This window comes from Aythya ferina (assembly GCF_964211825.1).
Source record: "Aythya ferina genome assembly, chromosome: 3".
In the NCBI taxonomy this organism is placed as follows: Eukaryota; Metazoa; Chordata; class Aves; order Anseriformes; family Anatidae; genus Aythya; species Aythya ferina.
The window spans coordinates 16,880,505-16,896,086 of record NC_140298.1 but is presented as its reverse complement, the minus strand read 5'-3'; the positions used below and the strand labels follow the sequence as shown (position 1 = coordinate 16,896,086).

Genomic DNA, 15,582 nt, shown 5'->3' with positions numbered 1-15,582 from the left:
CTGAGGACCTGTTGAGGCAACATACCTCCTCAAAAAAAAAAAATATCATGCTGAAAATTCAGAAGTGTCTCCCATGAGAACTGGGGGAAATCCATTTGTGTCTTGCAAAACAGAGGGAGAACCTTAAAGGAGAATCCTGATGGAGCTGGGAAATTGCATCCAGCTGTTCTGATTCTGTCTGGGATTTGTATGACATCATGCCTGCATGTCCTGTGTTGTATCAACAACCAATCATGCTGTGTTCTTGCTTTTAAGCCATATTTGTCCTTTGTCTTTTGGCAGAACCAGCCTTCCTCCCTCTCCATGCTGGACTTGCTCCATGTGGCTCGTGACATTGCTTGTGGGTGTCAGTACCTGGAGGAGAACCACTTCATTCACAGGTAGGTGAAGTCATCAGTGTCAGCAAGGGCATGACTTGCAGACAGGCCAGAGGGACTCCTAATGCCCTGTTTGATATGTTTATGTCCTGCTGCTCTCTAGTGGCTGAACAACTTTAAGTAAGGCAGATAAAATCAGAACAATAGAAGCAATTAACAGAAATGCTGCTGTAGATCAGGTTGCAAAGGTCTGTAGTTTTATCAGAGATCCTGAGCTCTTTTTTTAGTGCCTGCACTTATGCAGCCAGTTTGGCTACTTGGCAAAGGGAAACGCAATCTTGTGACAGAAGTCTTCAAAGCCCTCCCCATTGTGAATTTTGCTTAGCGTCTTTTTGTTCATCCTGGAGCCCTTTTCTTCTCCCTCCTGAAGAACAGCTGTACAAGTACAGCCAGAAGTACACCTTGTGACTACTGTTACCTGCTCCTGCAGAACAGGAGGGAGGTAAAGCTGTCAGCAGTTGTTCTGTGGCTCCCACTAGTCCTGTACTGCTGCTGTTTATGATGAAAGTGCTTGGCCACTCTGCCTACATCAGAAGAGCCCAGTTCCAGCATGTGGCTTTGCAAGGGGCTGTGAAGTTGCTATGGCCAGACTGTAGTTTGCTTTTCTGAGTTATCCACAAGGGGTGCCACCACATTATTCACATTTCAGGGTGTACTTCAGCTCAGCAGAGATGGAGCTTTACCTGCATGCACAGATTCAGGCCCATACCTGTCTCCAAAACACTACCTGCATGTTGTTCTTCCTGTCTCTGATAGTACGGTGCTTGTCTGACAACATTTGAACTGGCATGGTAGGAGCATGTCAGTGGATCACTCCCCAGATATCTTGATGCTAGGACTGGTACATTGCTGAAATCAGCTGCACTGCTTGCAACTCCCTGGAGAAATTAAGTGAAGTTTAAGGAGGAAGTCTTTAAGGAGTGGAACTGCTCAAACTGTTGTGGGAGATTAGAATTTGGGACATCTCTAGTTACCCATAAACACTGACTTTTCTGGGTGGTCTCTACACCTCAGGAAAATAGGTACTATTCTGCAAAATTATTAAATGATTACATGATTCTTCTCTCACTCTTGGTTTTCTTGCCTTTTCTTGTAGGGATATTGCTGCCAGGAACTGCCTCCTTACCTGCCGAGGGCCTGGAAGAGTGGCTAAAATTGGAGACTTTGGCATGGCCCGGGATATATACAGGTAACAGCTAAAGCCAAGGGTATCCACAAGTGGAAGCTCGCTAAAATGAGAGATGAGCAGTGTTCATGTAGGACAGCAAGCTCCCACGCTGCTGTGTTTAACTCTAGCAAGACAAGAGTGGAGACACCCAACCCCAATGAATCCCAACTAATATATTAATTTATTTTTTTTTTTGCCTTCATCTGTATTTGAACTGTGCTTTGGAGACTTTTCACACTCCCTGAGAGCTTTCTTCTGTGTAATGAAGCCTCATGACTATGGAAGGCTTTTTTCTTCTCTCTCATACACTGTCTACAGTTTCTTGCCTGTACTTTCTCCACGCTGAATGGCACTAATGTGCCTTTCTGTTTTGTGACCCTAAATCTTTTTGAGTTTAATCCCTCTGCTTGATACTACCTCTCCCCCTTTGGTTTGGTGTCATCAGTAAATCTCTGCAATTTAATGCAGGTAAAGGAGGAAGGTGCAGAGGAAGGTTAGAGAAATGTAATCATCCAAACTGGAATTCAGCCAGGACACAGGGTAAACTACTCTGATGTTGCAAGAGTCATCAGGAAGCCTTTAATGACCATGAGCAGTCAGGGCTGCAGTCTGATATCTCATCTTCTAAATAGCACCTCTAGCTATACCACCATGTGCTATTGTGCTGGGGAATTGATTCGCCTCTGACTCAGAGGAAGAAAAGCCTTGTACTCAGTCACACACACTGTTTATTCTAGAGCTTCAGCTTCTCTTTTTCCTGCTTGGGGATTCTTCTGTGCAATGACTAAGCCAGGCCTGCCTCTGCTTAGCCTGAGGTCTGCCAGTATGACAGCCTGAGGTGATGCTAACAGAGTTCTACTTTCAAAAACCAAGTGTACGAGAACTGCCTTTTATTTTTTATTTTTTTTTTCTTTTTTTCTTCCCTATCTCCCTTTTCACAAAGAGACCCTGCTCCTCTGTCATATCAGACTCTGCTGGGAAAAAGTAACATCTGTAACACACATACAGTCAGCAGAACCACCTGTCAAGATGAATGCTTTGGTGCTGAGTTTTCAGAGTTGCTTTTGAAGTTTGCACGTTTCAGTGTCTGAGAATACCCTTCAGATGCTCAGGCTGCATAGTTATGAACAGTGATACTGACTTGCATGAGCAGTCTACTGTAACCAACAGCACAGGACTTGGGGCTGGTAGGTTTTATTTTAAGTGAAAATCACAAAACAACTGAAGTACCTTCTGTCTCAGGAGCATAAGAAGTGATTTTTCTATCTCCTGTCCCAGGTAATAATGGCCAAACTTTCTCCTTGTTGTTTCTTGGTCTTAATAAGGGTTTTGGATTCCACTTGCAGTGCTGAAGACTGGGTATATCTGGGAAAAGCTTTGTTTATTTTTGATAGGGATGCTTGAGGTGATGACTTGTGAGATGAGGTGGAGACCCTGTTGTGGCTGAAAAGAGCAGGATAATTGCTTTGCCAGCAGCAACTTACTATGTGAGTAAGTCACTTGAGTATGCATGTAGATAAGGATAATTCAGGTTCACTGGATCAAGCCTAAGGTGAGGGAGGTTGCAAAGCAGTCCTTACACAGCCTGCCCATTTCCACTGTTTTCTTGAAAAGAAACAGGCCTCTTCAGCATTTTCTCTGCCACGCTGCTTTGCCTAAATTAGTCTGTCCTCCAGCTGATAATGTTAATATTCATAGTTTTACAAATCCTGAATTAATAACACTTTCTGAATTCATGGCTGACTCTGTTTTTCTTGTTCTCTGCAGAGCCAGCTACTATCGGAAGGGTGGGTGTGCAATGTTGCCTGTCAAATGGATGCCTCCCGAGGCTTTCATGGAAGGGATATTTACATCAAAAACAGACACATGGTTTGCTTCCTTTACTTCTTCATCTGTGTGTGCATGTGTGTATACCTGTCTACTGTAACTTTTTTTGTAAGGTCTCAATATTTTGTAAAAAACACATTCCTATTCATTTTCCCTTTAGGAAAAAAAGCAAAAAAAAAAAAAAGCAAAAAAAAAAAAGCAAAAAAAAAAAAAAAGCAAGGTCCTTCAGAGCCATTAATCTTGGAGAACATGAGGGAACAGAAAGGTCAGCAAAGGCAGGTGCTGCTGAGGAAGCAAGCAGGCAGGGAAGGAAGAGTGAGGCAGATGTAGGCTCTGCTTTAAAATCATAGAATGGCTTGGGTTGGAAGGGACCTTAAAGACTGTCCAACTCCAAACCCCTGCAAAGGCCCCATCCAACCTGGCCTTGAACACTTCCAGGGATGGGGCATCCACAACTTCTCCGGGCAACCTGTGCCAGTGCCTCACTACCCTTACAATGAAGGATTTCCTCCTAATGTCTAATCTAAATCTGTCCTCTTTTAGTTTAAGACCATTCCTCCTTGTCCTGTCATTATCTACCTGAGTAAAGAGTCCTTCTCCATCCTTTTTCTAAGCCCCCTTTAAGTACTGAAAGGTCGCACTGAGGTCTCCCTGAAGCCTTCTCTTCTCCAGGCTGAACATCCCCAGCTCTCTCAGCCTTTCTTCATAGGAGAGGTGCTCCAGCCTTCTGATCACCTTTGTGGCCCTCCTCTGGACTCAGGGCTTTGCAAGCCACACCACAAGCCCAGGACTGCTGTTAGCTAGGGAAAGTTTTCCTGTTTTCCTACTCTCTGAGGTACAAATGGGAATTTAGGGGACTCAGAGCATCAGTGGGGATTCACTGGCATACTTCATGAAGTGGAGCTTACAGAAGAGGAAAAGGTTGTTGTTAGTGTTCAGGCTACTGCTGAGTGGCTGATGTCTCAGAAAAGTACAGTCTTTCACATTTGTTACATCTAGTTGAGCAGTGCTGAGTAAAAGAGGAAAACAACCAGATTTACATACCTATATTGTAGACTCAACTCACCAGTCAACTATTAGCATTCTTAAAATAATTCAAAATCTACCTTTACAACTATAGAATTTAGTATGTCCAAATCCTGCAGCAGTGACTTCCATGTTGAGCATGGACTGCAAGGAGCGGTGCTGATTGTACGTCTATTTCATTACCCCTCATTGATGATGGTCATTCCTGTCTCCTTCATTTTGGTTTCCTTCTCTTCTGTATTCAGGTCCTTTGGTGTACTGCTCTGGGAGATATTCTCTTTGGGATACATGCCCTACCCTAGCAAAAGTAACCAAGAGGTTCTGGAATTTGTAACCAATGGAGGAAGGATGGATCCACCTAAAAACTGCCCTGGCCCTGTGTATGAGATTTTAACTTTGATGCATTCATGGTTTGAATATTGTTCTCTAGTCAAAAGTTAATGACTTTTGAGATTGATTTTATCTTGGCTGGTCTCCCTTATTGCACTTTGATTGCCAGTGACTTCTCTGCCAGGTAATTTTTCTGTTTTCTTCGGAGAAGAATTCAGGACCCCTTTGAAAAGTACAGGATACTGCTTGTTTGGTCAAAGGTCATGCAATATTTCTGTCCTAGACTGACTGTAAAACTGCAAGTGTGTAAGCTTGTTCACAGGTAGGAAAAACTGGGTTCCAGTGCCTGTGCCCCTGCCTACCTTTAATGAATTGCCCAAGAATTTCAGGCAAATGGGTTATTTCTCTAATGGGCTGTAGATTTCACCCCACTGGTGGCCACATTTCAGTGGTTACCAGTACATCGGGTGTCTGACTTTGGGGAATGCAGAGTACTCTTTATTAATGAGAGTGGCAACATGTGCTTATGGTTTCTAGTCTGCAGTGACTACCTGTTAAGTATCAGCAGGATCTGCCATTTATGAGATCTCTTGTTCGGCTCTTTCAGGTATCGCATTATGACCCAGTGCTGGCAGCACCAGCCTGAAGACAGGCCAAACTTTGCCATAATACTGGAGAGGATCGAGTACTGCACTCAGGTATCTGTTCATTCATCTCCCATGAGATGGGTGAAGACGTTTCCAGCTGATGAAGAGTTTAGGCAAGCCAGAGTGTGAGATGAGAAGGTGGCATTGCATTACTGCAGTCATCAGTCCAGGAAGGCTGATGTCAGCCTGGGACCAGCTGATGGGACATTTGCCCCATCAGGTGGTTGATCCTTCTGTCTTTCATGTCCAAAAGGGTGTATGGTTACACAACTCTACAAATAGCAGACCAAATATCTCTCCTGCTTATGAAGACACAGATTTTTTTACCATCATTTTTAGCAGACTAGTATGGAGCAGAATAACTTGGAAAATGTTTTGCTGCCTGCCTCAGTATGGGTTTGTTGTGTCACCTCATGCAATTATTCTTCTCAGTCACCTTGCTTTCCCTCACTGTTTGGGAGGCTTGATCAGTTTTTCATGAGTGTTTGGATCCTGGGATTGAGAGGCAGTGTTTTCTGTTACGTATAGATTGCCTTGGTGTCTAGCAATAGTTAAAGATTGCCCAGATCACCATGTTTCTCTCAGTTTAATTTTCAAAACTGCTTAAATAGCTCAAAGCTGCTGTATCTGTGGATTTGGGCTTCAAAGGATCTGTCAGTGCTGCCTTCTCACTCCTCCCTGTTGAGTGGAGGCAATACATTCATGGCTGAAACTTTCTCAATATTAACTGAGAATGTTATGAACTTTGAGACAATATAGATTCCAAAACAACATCCCCACAGGAAAATTGGCTGGACATTAAAAAAAAAAAAAATGTTTTTCATTGTTTTTTTTTCTCTCTGCTGTTCTGTGGTAAATTCTAGTGTTGCTCTATTTTTTTTAAGAGTCTAATTTTATGGGTATCCCATTGTCTCTCATGGCTAATTACACTGTCAGCTTCCTCTGCACGTGGAATGTAGGTTGTAGATGGTCTGGGAAAGGTGGTCTCTGATCATAGCAATGACAGTTGTCAGATGTTTCAGGTTTTTAATGAGTCTGAGTATGTGTGATGGCAGCAGACATGGAGAAATTCTTATTTGTCTCTCCTGCAGGATCCAGATGTCATCAACACTGCTTTGCCAGTAGAATATGGCCCGTCAGTTGAAGAGGAAGAGAAGGTAGCGATACACCCAGAAGACCCAGAAGGAATTCCTCCTCTCTTGGTTTCTGCACACCAAGACAGAAAAGATGACAAGCAAACTCTGCCATCTCCACCACCCCTGCCATCAGCCATCACTGCTGGAAAAGCTTTAGGGAAAGCGGGAGCCTTGGAACCGCCAGTCCCCGGGAAGGTGCAGTCAGCTCCAGCTGGGGGACATATCAACATGGCCTACACCCAGTCCAACCCCCCTTCTGAGCTGCACAAAGGCCGGGGCTCCAGAAACAAGCCCACCAACCTCTGGAATCCAACCTATGGTTCCTGGTTTGCGGAGAAGCAGGCCAGCAGAAACAATCCTCTGCTGGAGAAAGAGATGCCTGAGAGGGAGAATTTGGGACACGAAGGAAACTGTACTGTGGGGCCCAACATTGTGACTGGCAGGCTACCAGGCTCCTCCCTGCTATTAGAGCCATCTTCCCTAACAGCGAGTGTTAAAGAAGTGCCTCTCTTTAGGCTCCGTCACTTCCCCTGTGGGAATGTCAACTACGGATACCAACAGCAGGGCTTACCTTTGGAAGCCTCCACGCCACCTTGTGCTAGCAGTTACGAGGACCCCGCCCTTAGAAACAAGAGCCACATAACTCAGCATGGGCCTTGAGAGCCCTCTACCCTCTTGACTTTTCCACCTGTGGCCCCAAGCCTTGAGGAGATGTCCTGTTACCCAGTACGCCACAAGCAAGGGACGTGACAGCATTACCTTCTATTTGTGCCAACTTGCTCCAAAAGTGCCACCTTCAAAGCTGTAATTTCAAATAACCCAAGAGGCTTCAAATCACCAGAGCCCCAGTACAGTAAAAGAAACAAGGGGGAGGGCGGGAAGAGAAAGGAAACAAATGTTAACTGCGAGGCCCAGCTTCCTATCGCATTAACTCATACGCATGGTTGTTGTCATGCCCTTCCTGTGAGCTTTTCTTAGTTGTGCATTCTCTGCTTAAGCGTAAAGCCACACCTCACTGCCTTGAGTGTTTCAGGTCTGGGATTTTCCGTGCCAAACTTGTTGTTGCTAAGGAATGCTTGGAGAGCACCTGCAGCTGGCAGAGGTTTTAGTGGGTTTGGGTAGAGAGCATCCTTCATCCAAAGTGAGAAAGGAGACAACTTTGGTGACACAATGGCACTTTCCCAAGTTGTGCTCCAGCTCCAGCCTAGTCGTTGAAAGTCCTTGAATGTATAGTAGTTATGGTGGGATAGCAGGGCAATAGAAAGCCTGGTCGTACTGAATTGCTTGAAAGAAGCAACAGGAAGCATAGAGGACGGGTGAGATGCTGTGAGGCATTGTGGTTTGGTGGGGGCGGTTGTTGGTTTTCTCTGTGTTGTTTGTTTTTCTCCTGTGCTTAAGCGCTAAAACTGAGTAAATCCCTGTAAAATTCCTTCTGGCCTACAGAAGTAGAAATGTCCTTCATCACAACTTGTGCACGTCACGTGGAACCGAAGTGAAGCTTTAAAGGACCGTGATTATGACAGAAACTTCAGCTGTGCCCTGAAAATGGACAGCCATCTGCATATCTCAGAGGTTTAAAGTAGCCTTTCACATACCATGTACAAGCAAGAACAACACAAAGGCCACTGACATTGTGCCACACTCCAGATGCCAGATACTGTTTCTATTTGAAGGGTTTAAAGCCCTTGTTTTTTTAACAAAATATGTATATGATCGTGATTTAAAAGCAAACGCTGTATTGATTCATTTGTACACCTTGTGCATGAAAAACATTCCAGTAACTGTATTGTCAAAACATAGATGTAGGAAATGATTCACGTGTAAAGATGTGCATTAGTAACTTTAACTCACAGGTGCACGGAGCTGTTAGAGCACTAATGAAAATTATCTGAAAAGAAGGTGCCTATTTCTATAGAAATGAGTCTTCTGAGGCATCAGCAAAGGAATATGAAGGTGTTCTTCAGGCCAAGACTCTTCCTTCAGTGAAGTAATTCTGAATCTGGCCCTGGCTCCAAATATTGAGGTAAGCTTTCTGTCTGCTTAAGCAAACCAACCAGTATCTGCGTTTACATGCCGTTAACCTTTGAGATATGCAGCTGGCAATCAGAGGGCTTGGTTTGGGACACCGCCCTTAAAAAAAAAAAAAAAAAAGAAGTAACTGGGGGTAAGGGAGGAGCACAGAGAGAAGTAGTGTTCTCTCCTAACCTGCTTTTCTCACATCTCTGGTATGTAGAGCTATTTTATTTCTTTGCAATAATGCCAAATTGTGCGTGGTAGTCAGTTAATGGAGATGTGCTCTTGTGTTGACAAGCTTGAGTGAGGAACTGCCAGTGATCCATTGCACCGCTGCTGCATGAGCTTGGTGGTGATAACTAAGGTTACCTTTGGGTGTTCTGCTGCTGTATGCGGGCTGCTTTAGCTTGAATTAAGAAAATATTTGTGATTGGTGAGGTCGCTATGTTTGTAGTTCTATTCATGCCGCTAGCCACTGGAGAAGGAGTCTGTCTAGCTTAAGACTGTGTTAGTGTCACACTGGCCACTCTTTCTACCTCAGTAAAGTCAATGAGGTAGGTTTGTGGAGTCTCAGGAAAGCTGATTAATTCAGCAGGTAAGCACTATCAGAGAATTTTCTTGCACCACAATATTATTCACATATAATAGCAATTTTCATTTGAATATTCTTGCTTTCTCATTTTCGAATGGGTTGCAGCTCCTCATTGTTTTCTGTAGCTCATCTTTGCATAGGAGTAGAGTTTTTGCTGTCCTGCCTCTTATGTGTGACTGAGGACAGAATCTGAACTGTGTACTGACGGGTATTCTTACAGAATACAGAAGAACAAAAACATTGAACGTTAATGATCTTTGTTGAGTTGAAATTACTCTTATATCTGAGGCAGCAGCTCTGCTGCTGCAGAAATGCAGATAACCTACCAGGTTATGATGTAGCATTCTTAGAGAAGCTTAAAAGAACGAGCAGCAAAATGTGATGCATGCTTAAGGAGCATGCTTTCTCCAGCCATGGTGATAGCATGTGTACTACGCTGCTGTTTGTGCTGTGCAGTTACATTATCATAAAAGTTTGAACAAAATAGTCTCAAAGAGTGAACATTGTAAACGATGAAGGAGCACGTTACTGCTTCTTACCTATGCAATATGCGAGGAAGATAACTGGTCAGGCAAAATGGTGAATTACTACTGAAATTCTCCAGTCCACTGGGTATGGTTCTTGCACTAGCAGTTGGCTTTAAGTAAGCTTCCTTCGTGTCTCCAAAATGAAATGCTTTTTTTGGTTGTTTTTGTTTAGTTTGTTGTTGGCTTTGGTGTTTTCTGTTGTTGTTGTGTATCTTTTCAAAAAAAAAAAACCCTCCCCTGCCTCTTAACACTTGAAATGCAGAGGACTTTAGAACTCCAGTTTGTACTTCTTTTTAATGTAAAAAAACAACATCTCTGAGCTCGTCCACAGTGAGCATTTAGTTTTGTGTACCAGTTTGCTGTCTAAGCTCCAAGCTCCAGTTTGCACAAACTGCTCTGTAAGTACTGATGCTGATCAAAATGCGATACTCAGAAACAAAGTTTGGAGATTTTGCATGTCTTGTTTCTTAGAATCAATGACGAATTATTTCTACGAATTAATTGTCTGGACCAAAGGGTTCTCTCCCACTTCCATGCAGGCTGCATCAATGACAGTTTCCTGGTCACTTTCTGATTGCATTAACTTCAAATGAATGAATGTATGTCCTGTTGCTGAAATCATTCCAGGATTTCAGTATTAAAACACCATTTTATTTATATCAACCACCGGGATGTTGTAAAGAAAGCTTTCCTTAATAATAAACCCAGTTTCCTCTATTGCTAAGTTAGCAACTTGAACTTCAGTTTTTATTGCTGTCCCACCCAAAATTATCTGAAGGGCTGTGACAGGAATTATCTGTCTATGAAGTCCTGCTTCATGTAGCAGTACGCATGCGGTAGCAGCAGTTACCCTGCAGTTATGCCCTGGGTTGAAGAATTACCAGCAGGAGTTCGTCCAGAGAGGTAGGAAAAAAAATAACTGTCTTTTCCAGGCAGAGGTTGGGGGGAGCTAGCAGATGATGTTTTAGAGGTAATGGACTCCGTTTGTCTGTAAGGAGCTGAGTAACTTGTCATAGTTGTTAATGATGAGACAGTACCTTAAATTCTGTACAAGAAGATATCTAATAGAATTTATTATAGCATTTCTGTTATAACTGGAAGCAGTCAGTGTCCATGTCTGTATTTCACTTTCTACCAGTTTGGCTCTCTAGCCTGTTTCTTTTGGATGTAAAGCACTAGCAAAAGCATTTTGTCCAGTCAATTATTTGAGGTACAAATACCAAATTTCTGTGTCTGGGAAGATACACCTGATCAGTTCTGAAAGCTCCAGTGAGCCATGGGCTTAAGTTACAGACCAAAGAGCATCCCAGCATGTGTAAATCCCCTTCTTAAACCCTTCCACGCTAGGCTTACAGTATTGTAGAAGAAACAGTTGAAGTCATTTACAATCTCTTACAAAATTTTGTCCATTGTTTTTTAATTGTTAGTACAATTTATTGAGACAACATAAATTGTAAAATGTAAAAGCAAGTACAGAACTTGCTTTTAAACTGTTAAACTTTTTCGTTGTCAATATTTAAATTCCAGTCTTATGTATGTCTCATGCTGCAGTGGAAAAGCAGGAAGCAGTACGATCTACAGGATATAAAGAATGAATATGAAAATACTGTGCTACCACTCTCATACTCTGAAAACAACTTGTTTCCTTGTAGATGTTATCTGTTTCCTGTAGATGTTAGGTAGATTTTCTGACTCTGTGCTGATTTGTAAGCTGCTGAAGGTAAAGTAGGTTAGGATGCCTGTTTATCTACCTTTCCAGTTGTGCTTTCATCTTTGTTTTTACTACTGAACCTTGCTTCCATATCACATGCTTGGAAATGAAGCAAAGGCCAGAAGTCTGGGTTGTTCTGCTTCCTCAAGGAACAGTAGAAGGAGTGGTGGCAAGAGAGGGGCTTTGCTGTATCAGGGAAGGGAGGTCAGGTACCACAGACTAAAAGCTCAAAATCTGCGTAAATTTGGCCGAGTCACATCTTTCAGTGGTGTAATGTCACTGGTCCACTTGCTTCACTTCACTCCTGTGTGTTCACAAAAGGACAAAGGCTCAGTGTGAAAGTAACTGCAGCACCACTGGGCACAAATGTTTAGACAAGAGGTAAGAGGTCTGAAATAGAATATGAAGGATTGAATTTTGCACGTTTGCTCCTCTTACTGAGCCTGTCTTTTTGGGGACAAGAACTTTGACATAGGAATAGCATAAAACAGCCTTTCACAGCTGCAAAGACATCACAAAGCATCTGTCCCAAAGTTAAACCCATCACAGGAAATTGCCTGAATTGTCTGCACCTGGCTTCTTCTAGTAACAAAGCTTCATTATAGGAATGTCTGTCTCATGTACAGTAGTTTATGCAACACTGTTGATAAAGGAAGGGCCTGCACTTCAGGGATACTATGAAGAAAAATACTACCATATGGTCATTGAGTATTTTGTATTGAATAGTGTATTTGTATTGTAAACAAGTGTAGTGAACCAAAAAGGCATGAAGACAAATAAAATGACTGTAAATGGCTTCTTCTGTGTTGGGTTGTATAATGACTGTATCAGCATCAGGTCAGTTGAAGAAGTAACCAGGCACACCTGCGCAAAAGGAGCAGGTGTGGTGCCAAACAGAGACTGCCATCTTTCTGGCTAGCAGCAGCATGTTTAAGACTTGGTTGTGTTGTAAATCTAGGTACCCTCCAAGCTTCTTACAGAAGAGAAAGGTGCTGTTCCTTCTATTACAAGCAACAAAGGTTGGCTTTCACCCAAAGGAAAGTGGCTAGTATAAACAGAGAACAACATGACTTTTCGTAGGTCTGATTATAAACTTATTACAGTGAAGTACCACAGGTAAGTCCTATGACAGGCACAGGAAAAGAGAGCTCCTGCCCTGAAATGCTCCCTTGTTTCCCCTCTGTTCCACTCCTACGCCTTAGGTATCTACTTTCTCAAGAAACATTCCTTAAAATTAGGACCAACATTTATAGAATTATTTATTTTCCTTCACTTGTTTATCCATGTGCTTACTATCCCCTGGCAAGATATTACCATGGTTTAGTTAACAAAACTCCTGAGCAGGTTTTAGGCATGCACCTCTCTTGTCCGTTTCCCCACACATGCTTTGGTTCCTTCCTCTCTTAACTGAAAAGGGACCTCTCCTGTGCACTGCAGAGCACACTACAACATCCTGTTTACATAATTTTTACATAAGAACAGAAGTGAGAGAAAAGATGTATGTTCTGTAAGGACATAATGAAATTTCTCTTTACCGTCCTATACTATTCACCAGGGTTTCATTTTAATAATACCAGCAAGAAACAGATATTGGACAAAGTAATGTTCAGTACATCTTCAAATATAAAGCATCAATTTTTTACATTAAAAATTTACAGGTTTTATATTCAATTTAAATGTCCATAAGCTAGAATACAATATGCAGTATTTTAAATACAGCTCAGGAAAAATAGCTACATTAATTGTTAAAATAACATAATAGCAGCAGAATTCTGTCTAAAAATAGTATATTAAGATGTAATTATAGTGTCACTTCTTTCAAGTAGATAAAAGCAGGCAGATCATTTAAGGATAAAATGACCATTCTGGAATACAAAACCACCCTGATAATATTCAGTAAGATAGTGAGCAATTAAAATACATTACATGTTTAAAACATGGGCAAAATACTATCTGTTTTTTTAAAAAGCTGATATGCAAATGTCACCTCACATTGTGTTACAGTGCTGTTCCTAAAATTAGCCTTAATTTAGCATAAGACTCTTACAATAAACTTATACTGGATACCGTTCCAAACAAAACAAAAAGAAACATCAGTAACAAACAAATAGCTAGTTAATAGCTTGCTTGAAAACCCTGCGTATAACCCACACCACTGGCAGGAATTACCATGCTGTACTTATACAGACTTAATATTTATAATGTATCTATTATGTGTAGTTCCACTCTGGGTTCATTTGCACTTAAAAATTGCGATACTCATAGCCTGCAGCACACCAACCAAACAACAAAAAAATACCTTTAAAAATGAGGGAAAGCTCTCCAAGAGAGTGCAAAGTGCATTATTTTAAAGAGTGCTTCTTACAGGAAACTCTTTCAACAAATACATACAACAAAAAGTGCATTTAACAACTACATGCAGTGTCTTTGTGTGTTTTTATAGGCTTTTCACTTAATTCATTCACTAGGATAGCCACAAATACTTGCATTTATCAGCCCTTCTATATTCAGGAGGGGATAATGGCAGGGGGGTAAAGAGAGTATGGATCTGATGATAAAATATAGAAATACTTCAAGTGCTTGAAAAAAAAAATGTCTTTTTTGCCTTTTTTATTGCTAGCAGCTGGTATTGAAATTGTCAAAGTGTCTAGGAAACACATGTCGCTCATTAACCACCTCTATCAAAAGCAGGCGATGCATGAAGCATTGTCAGTTCATTACTACATGGAAGAAAATTGTTTAAATACTATATGAATCACGAAGCAACTTTAGAGAACACTGGATATACTAGCGTTCTCCAACTGGAGCATGATTCAAATAATACAGCATCTCAAACCCAAAAGCCTTTGGAGTAAGAGTACCTTTTCCCAGGTAAGAGCTGTTTCATTAAGAGAAACAGAATAGTGTGTTTACTTCTTAATATGTGTGTATATGCATATATATACACACATACGCACACACACAATATATATATATTTATATGCACATATATATAATATATATATGTTAAATACAAATACAGGTTTACTTGTTCAAAACATAAGGTGGAAATCTAGATGAGGTTCTTGTGTGCTTTGATTTCCTACTTTGTAGCATATTTTGGCTCAGCAAATATCATCTACAAGTTTTGCCCCATTAATCCCGCGATAAGTTACTCTGCTAGGTCGAACTAAGACCCCATGGTTCAGCTTACAGGTGAAATAGCGCTTTTCCCCTACAGAGCCATCATTCTTTCCCTTGGCGCTTCGGAGTTCAAGTCCAAGCCATATCCCCGGTGCAAAGTCTGTAGGACCAATATACCTGATTGTACCCATTTCATTGGAGCTGGTCAGAAGAACCTGCGAGCCTTCGTGCAGCTTCACCAGTCCCTCAGTGGTAGTTGCACTGGTGTTACTCCAGCTGTGCCGTGACATAGAGCTCTTAGACCTAGTTTGAAAAGCAGAAAAGAAAGTTTTATTTCTGTAAAACACCCAAGGCAAATTTGTAATTTAATGCAGGGCAAGAAAAACTCTCAAACTCCTTTAAAAAAAAAAACGGTTTTGATTTCATGTTAATAGCAAAACATAATTTTAATATATTAGAATACACCGTATTCTGAAATGTTTGGATTCCTGATGTTTAGCACAGTTGACAATATTGGCAAATTAAGCAGTACAACACATTTTGTTTGGGGCTTGAAAGAGTTTAGCCAAAACAACTTTTAATGTGCAAAGGTCAGTCAGTATTCTGGACTTCAAAGAGCTGTGTGAAAAATACAAGAACTTGGAGAATTTGCAGTGATTAACAACTGGAAAACCATTTTGATGCCACCTTGAATGTTGTATTCTTGAATACAATGTTGAATACAATATTCTGTGTTCCAGGAGTGTAATCCTGGATATCCACAGAAAAATGGTTGACTACTGCTTAATCTTCAAAGAAAAATCTTCCAAGAAAAAAAGAGTGGACATGTATCTAGTTTTTTTTAAGCACAAATATTTTCTTTTGAACAAGAAACAGCAAAGCTAACAGCCAGCTCACCCACCCATTTTAAACTTAAATACTCACCTAACGAAGGAGTTTCTTCTGTTTATCTCTCTTTGTGAAGATGCAGAAGTTGTGCTTAAGCTGCGCCTAAAACCTAAATGAAAAGGTTAATAGACTGTGTAGAACTTACAGGTGGTTTTTTTTGGTTGTTGTTTATGAGCTCATTTTTTCTGTTTTTATTTTTATACTGTTTCCACTACCT

At 41.4% G+C, this 15,582-nt stretch overlaps 2 protein-coding genes across 5 annotated transcripts in view; one reads left to right on the top strand and one right to left on the bottom strand.

The window, feature by feature from the left end:
- The window catches only part of ALK (ALK receptor tyrosine kinase), a 282,098-nt gene extending 268,789 nt beyond the window's left edge, over positions 1 to 13,309 (top strand). For all 3 annotated transcript variants that reach the window (XM_084514520.1, XM_084514519.1, XM_084514521.1), the window contains 6 exons: positions 283 to 380; positions 1,474 to 1,566; positions 3,313 to 3,414; positions 4,644 to 4,778; positions 5,336 to 5,426; positions 6,467 to 13,309. In XM_084514520.1, the coding sequence (XP_084370646.1) occupies positions 283 to 380; positions 1,474 to 1,566; positions 3,313 to 3,414; positions 4,644 to 4,778; positions 5,336 to 5,426; positions 6,467 to 7,171 (1,224 nt within the window). In that variant the 3' untranslated portion in view covers positions 7,172 to 13,309. The remainder of the gene's footprint in view (positions 1 to 282; positions 381 to 1,473; positions 1,567 to 3,312; positions 3,415 to 4,643; positions 4,779 to 5,335; positions 5,427 to 6,466) is intronic.
- The window catches only part of CLIP4 (CAP-Gly domain containing linker protein family member 4), a 49,002-nt gene continuing 46,316 nt past the window's right edge, over positions 12,897 to 15,582 (bottom strand). For both annotated transcript variants that reach the window (XM_084514523.1, XM_084514522.1), the window contains exons 17-18: positions 15,402 to 15,474; positions 12,897 to 14,780 (exon numbers count right to left, since the gene is read on the bottom strand). In XM_084514523.1, coding sequence (XP_084370649.1) covers positions 14,459 to 14,780; positions 15,402 to 15,474 — 395 coding nt within the window. In that variant the 3' untranslated portion in view covers positions 12,897 to 14,458. The remainder of the gene's footprint in view (positions 14,781 to 15,401; positions 15,475 to 15,582) is intronic.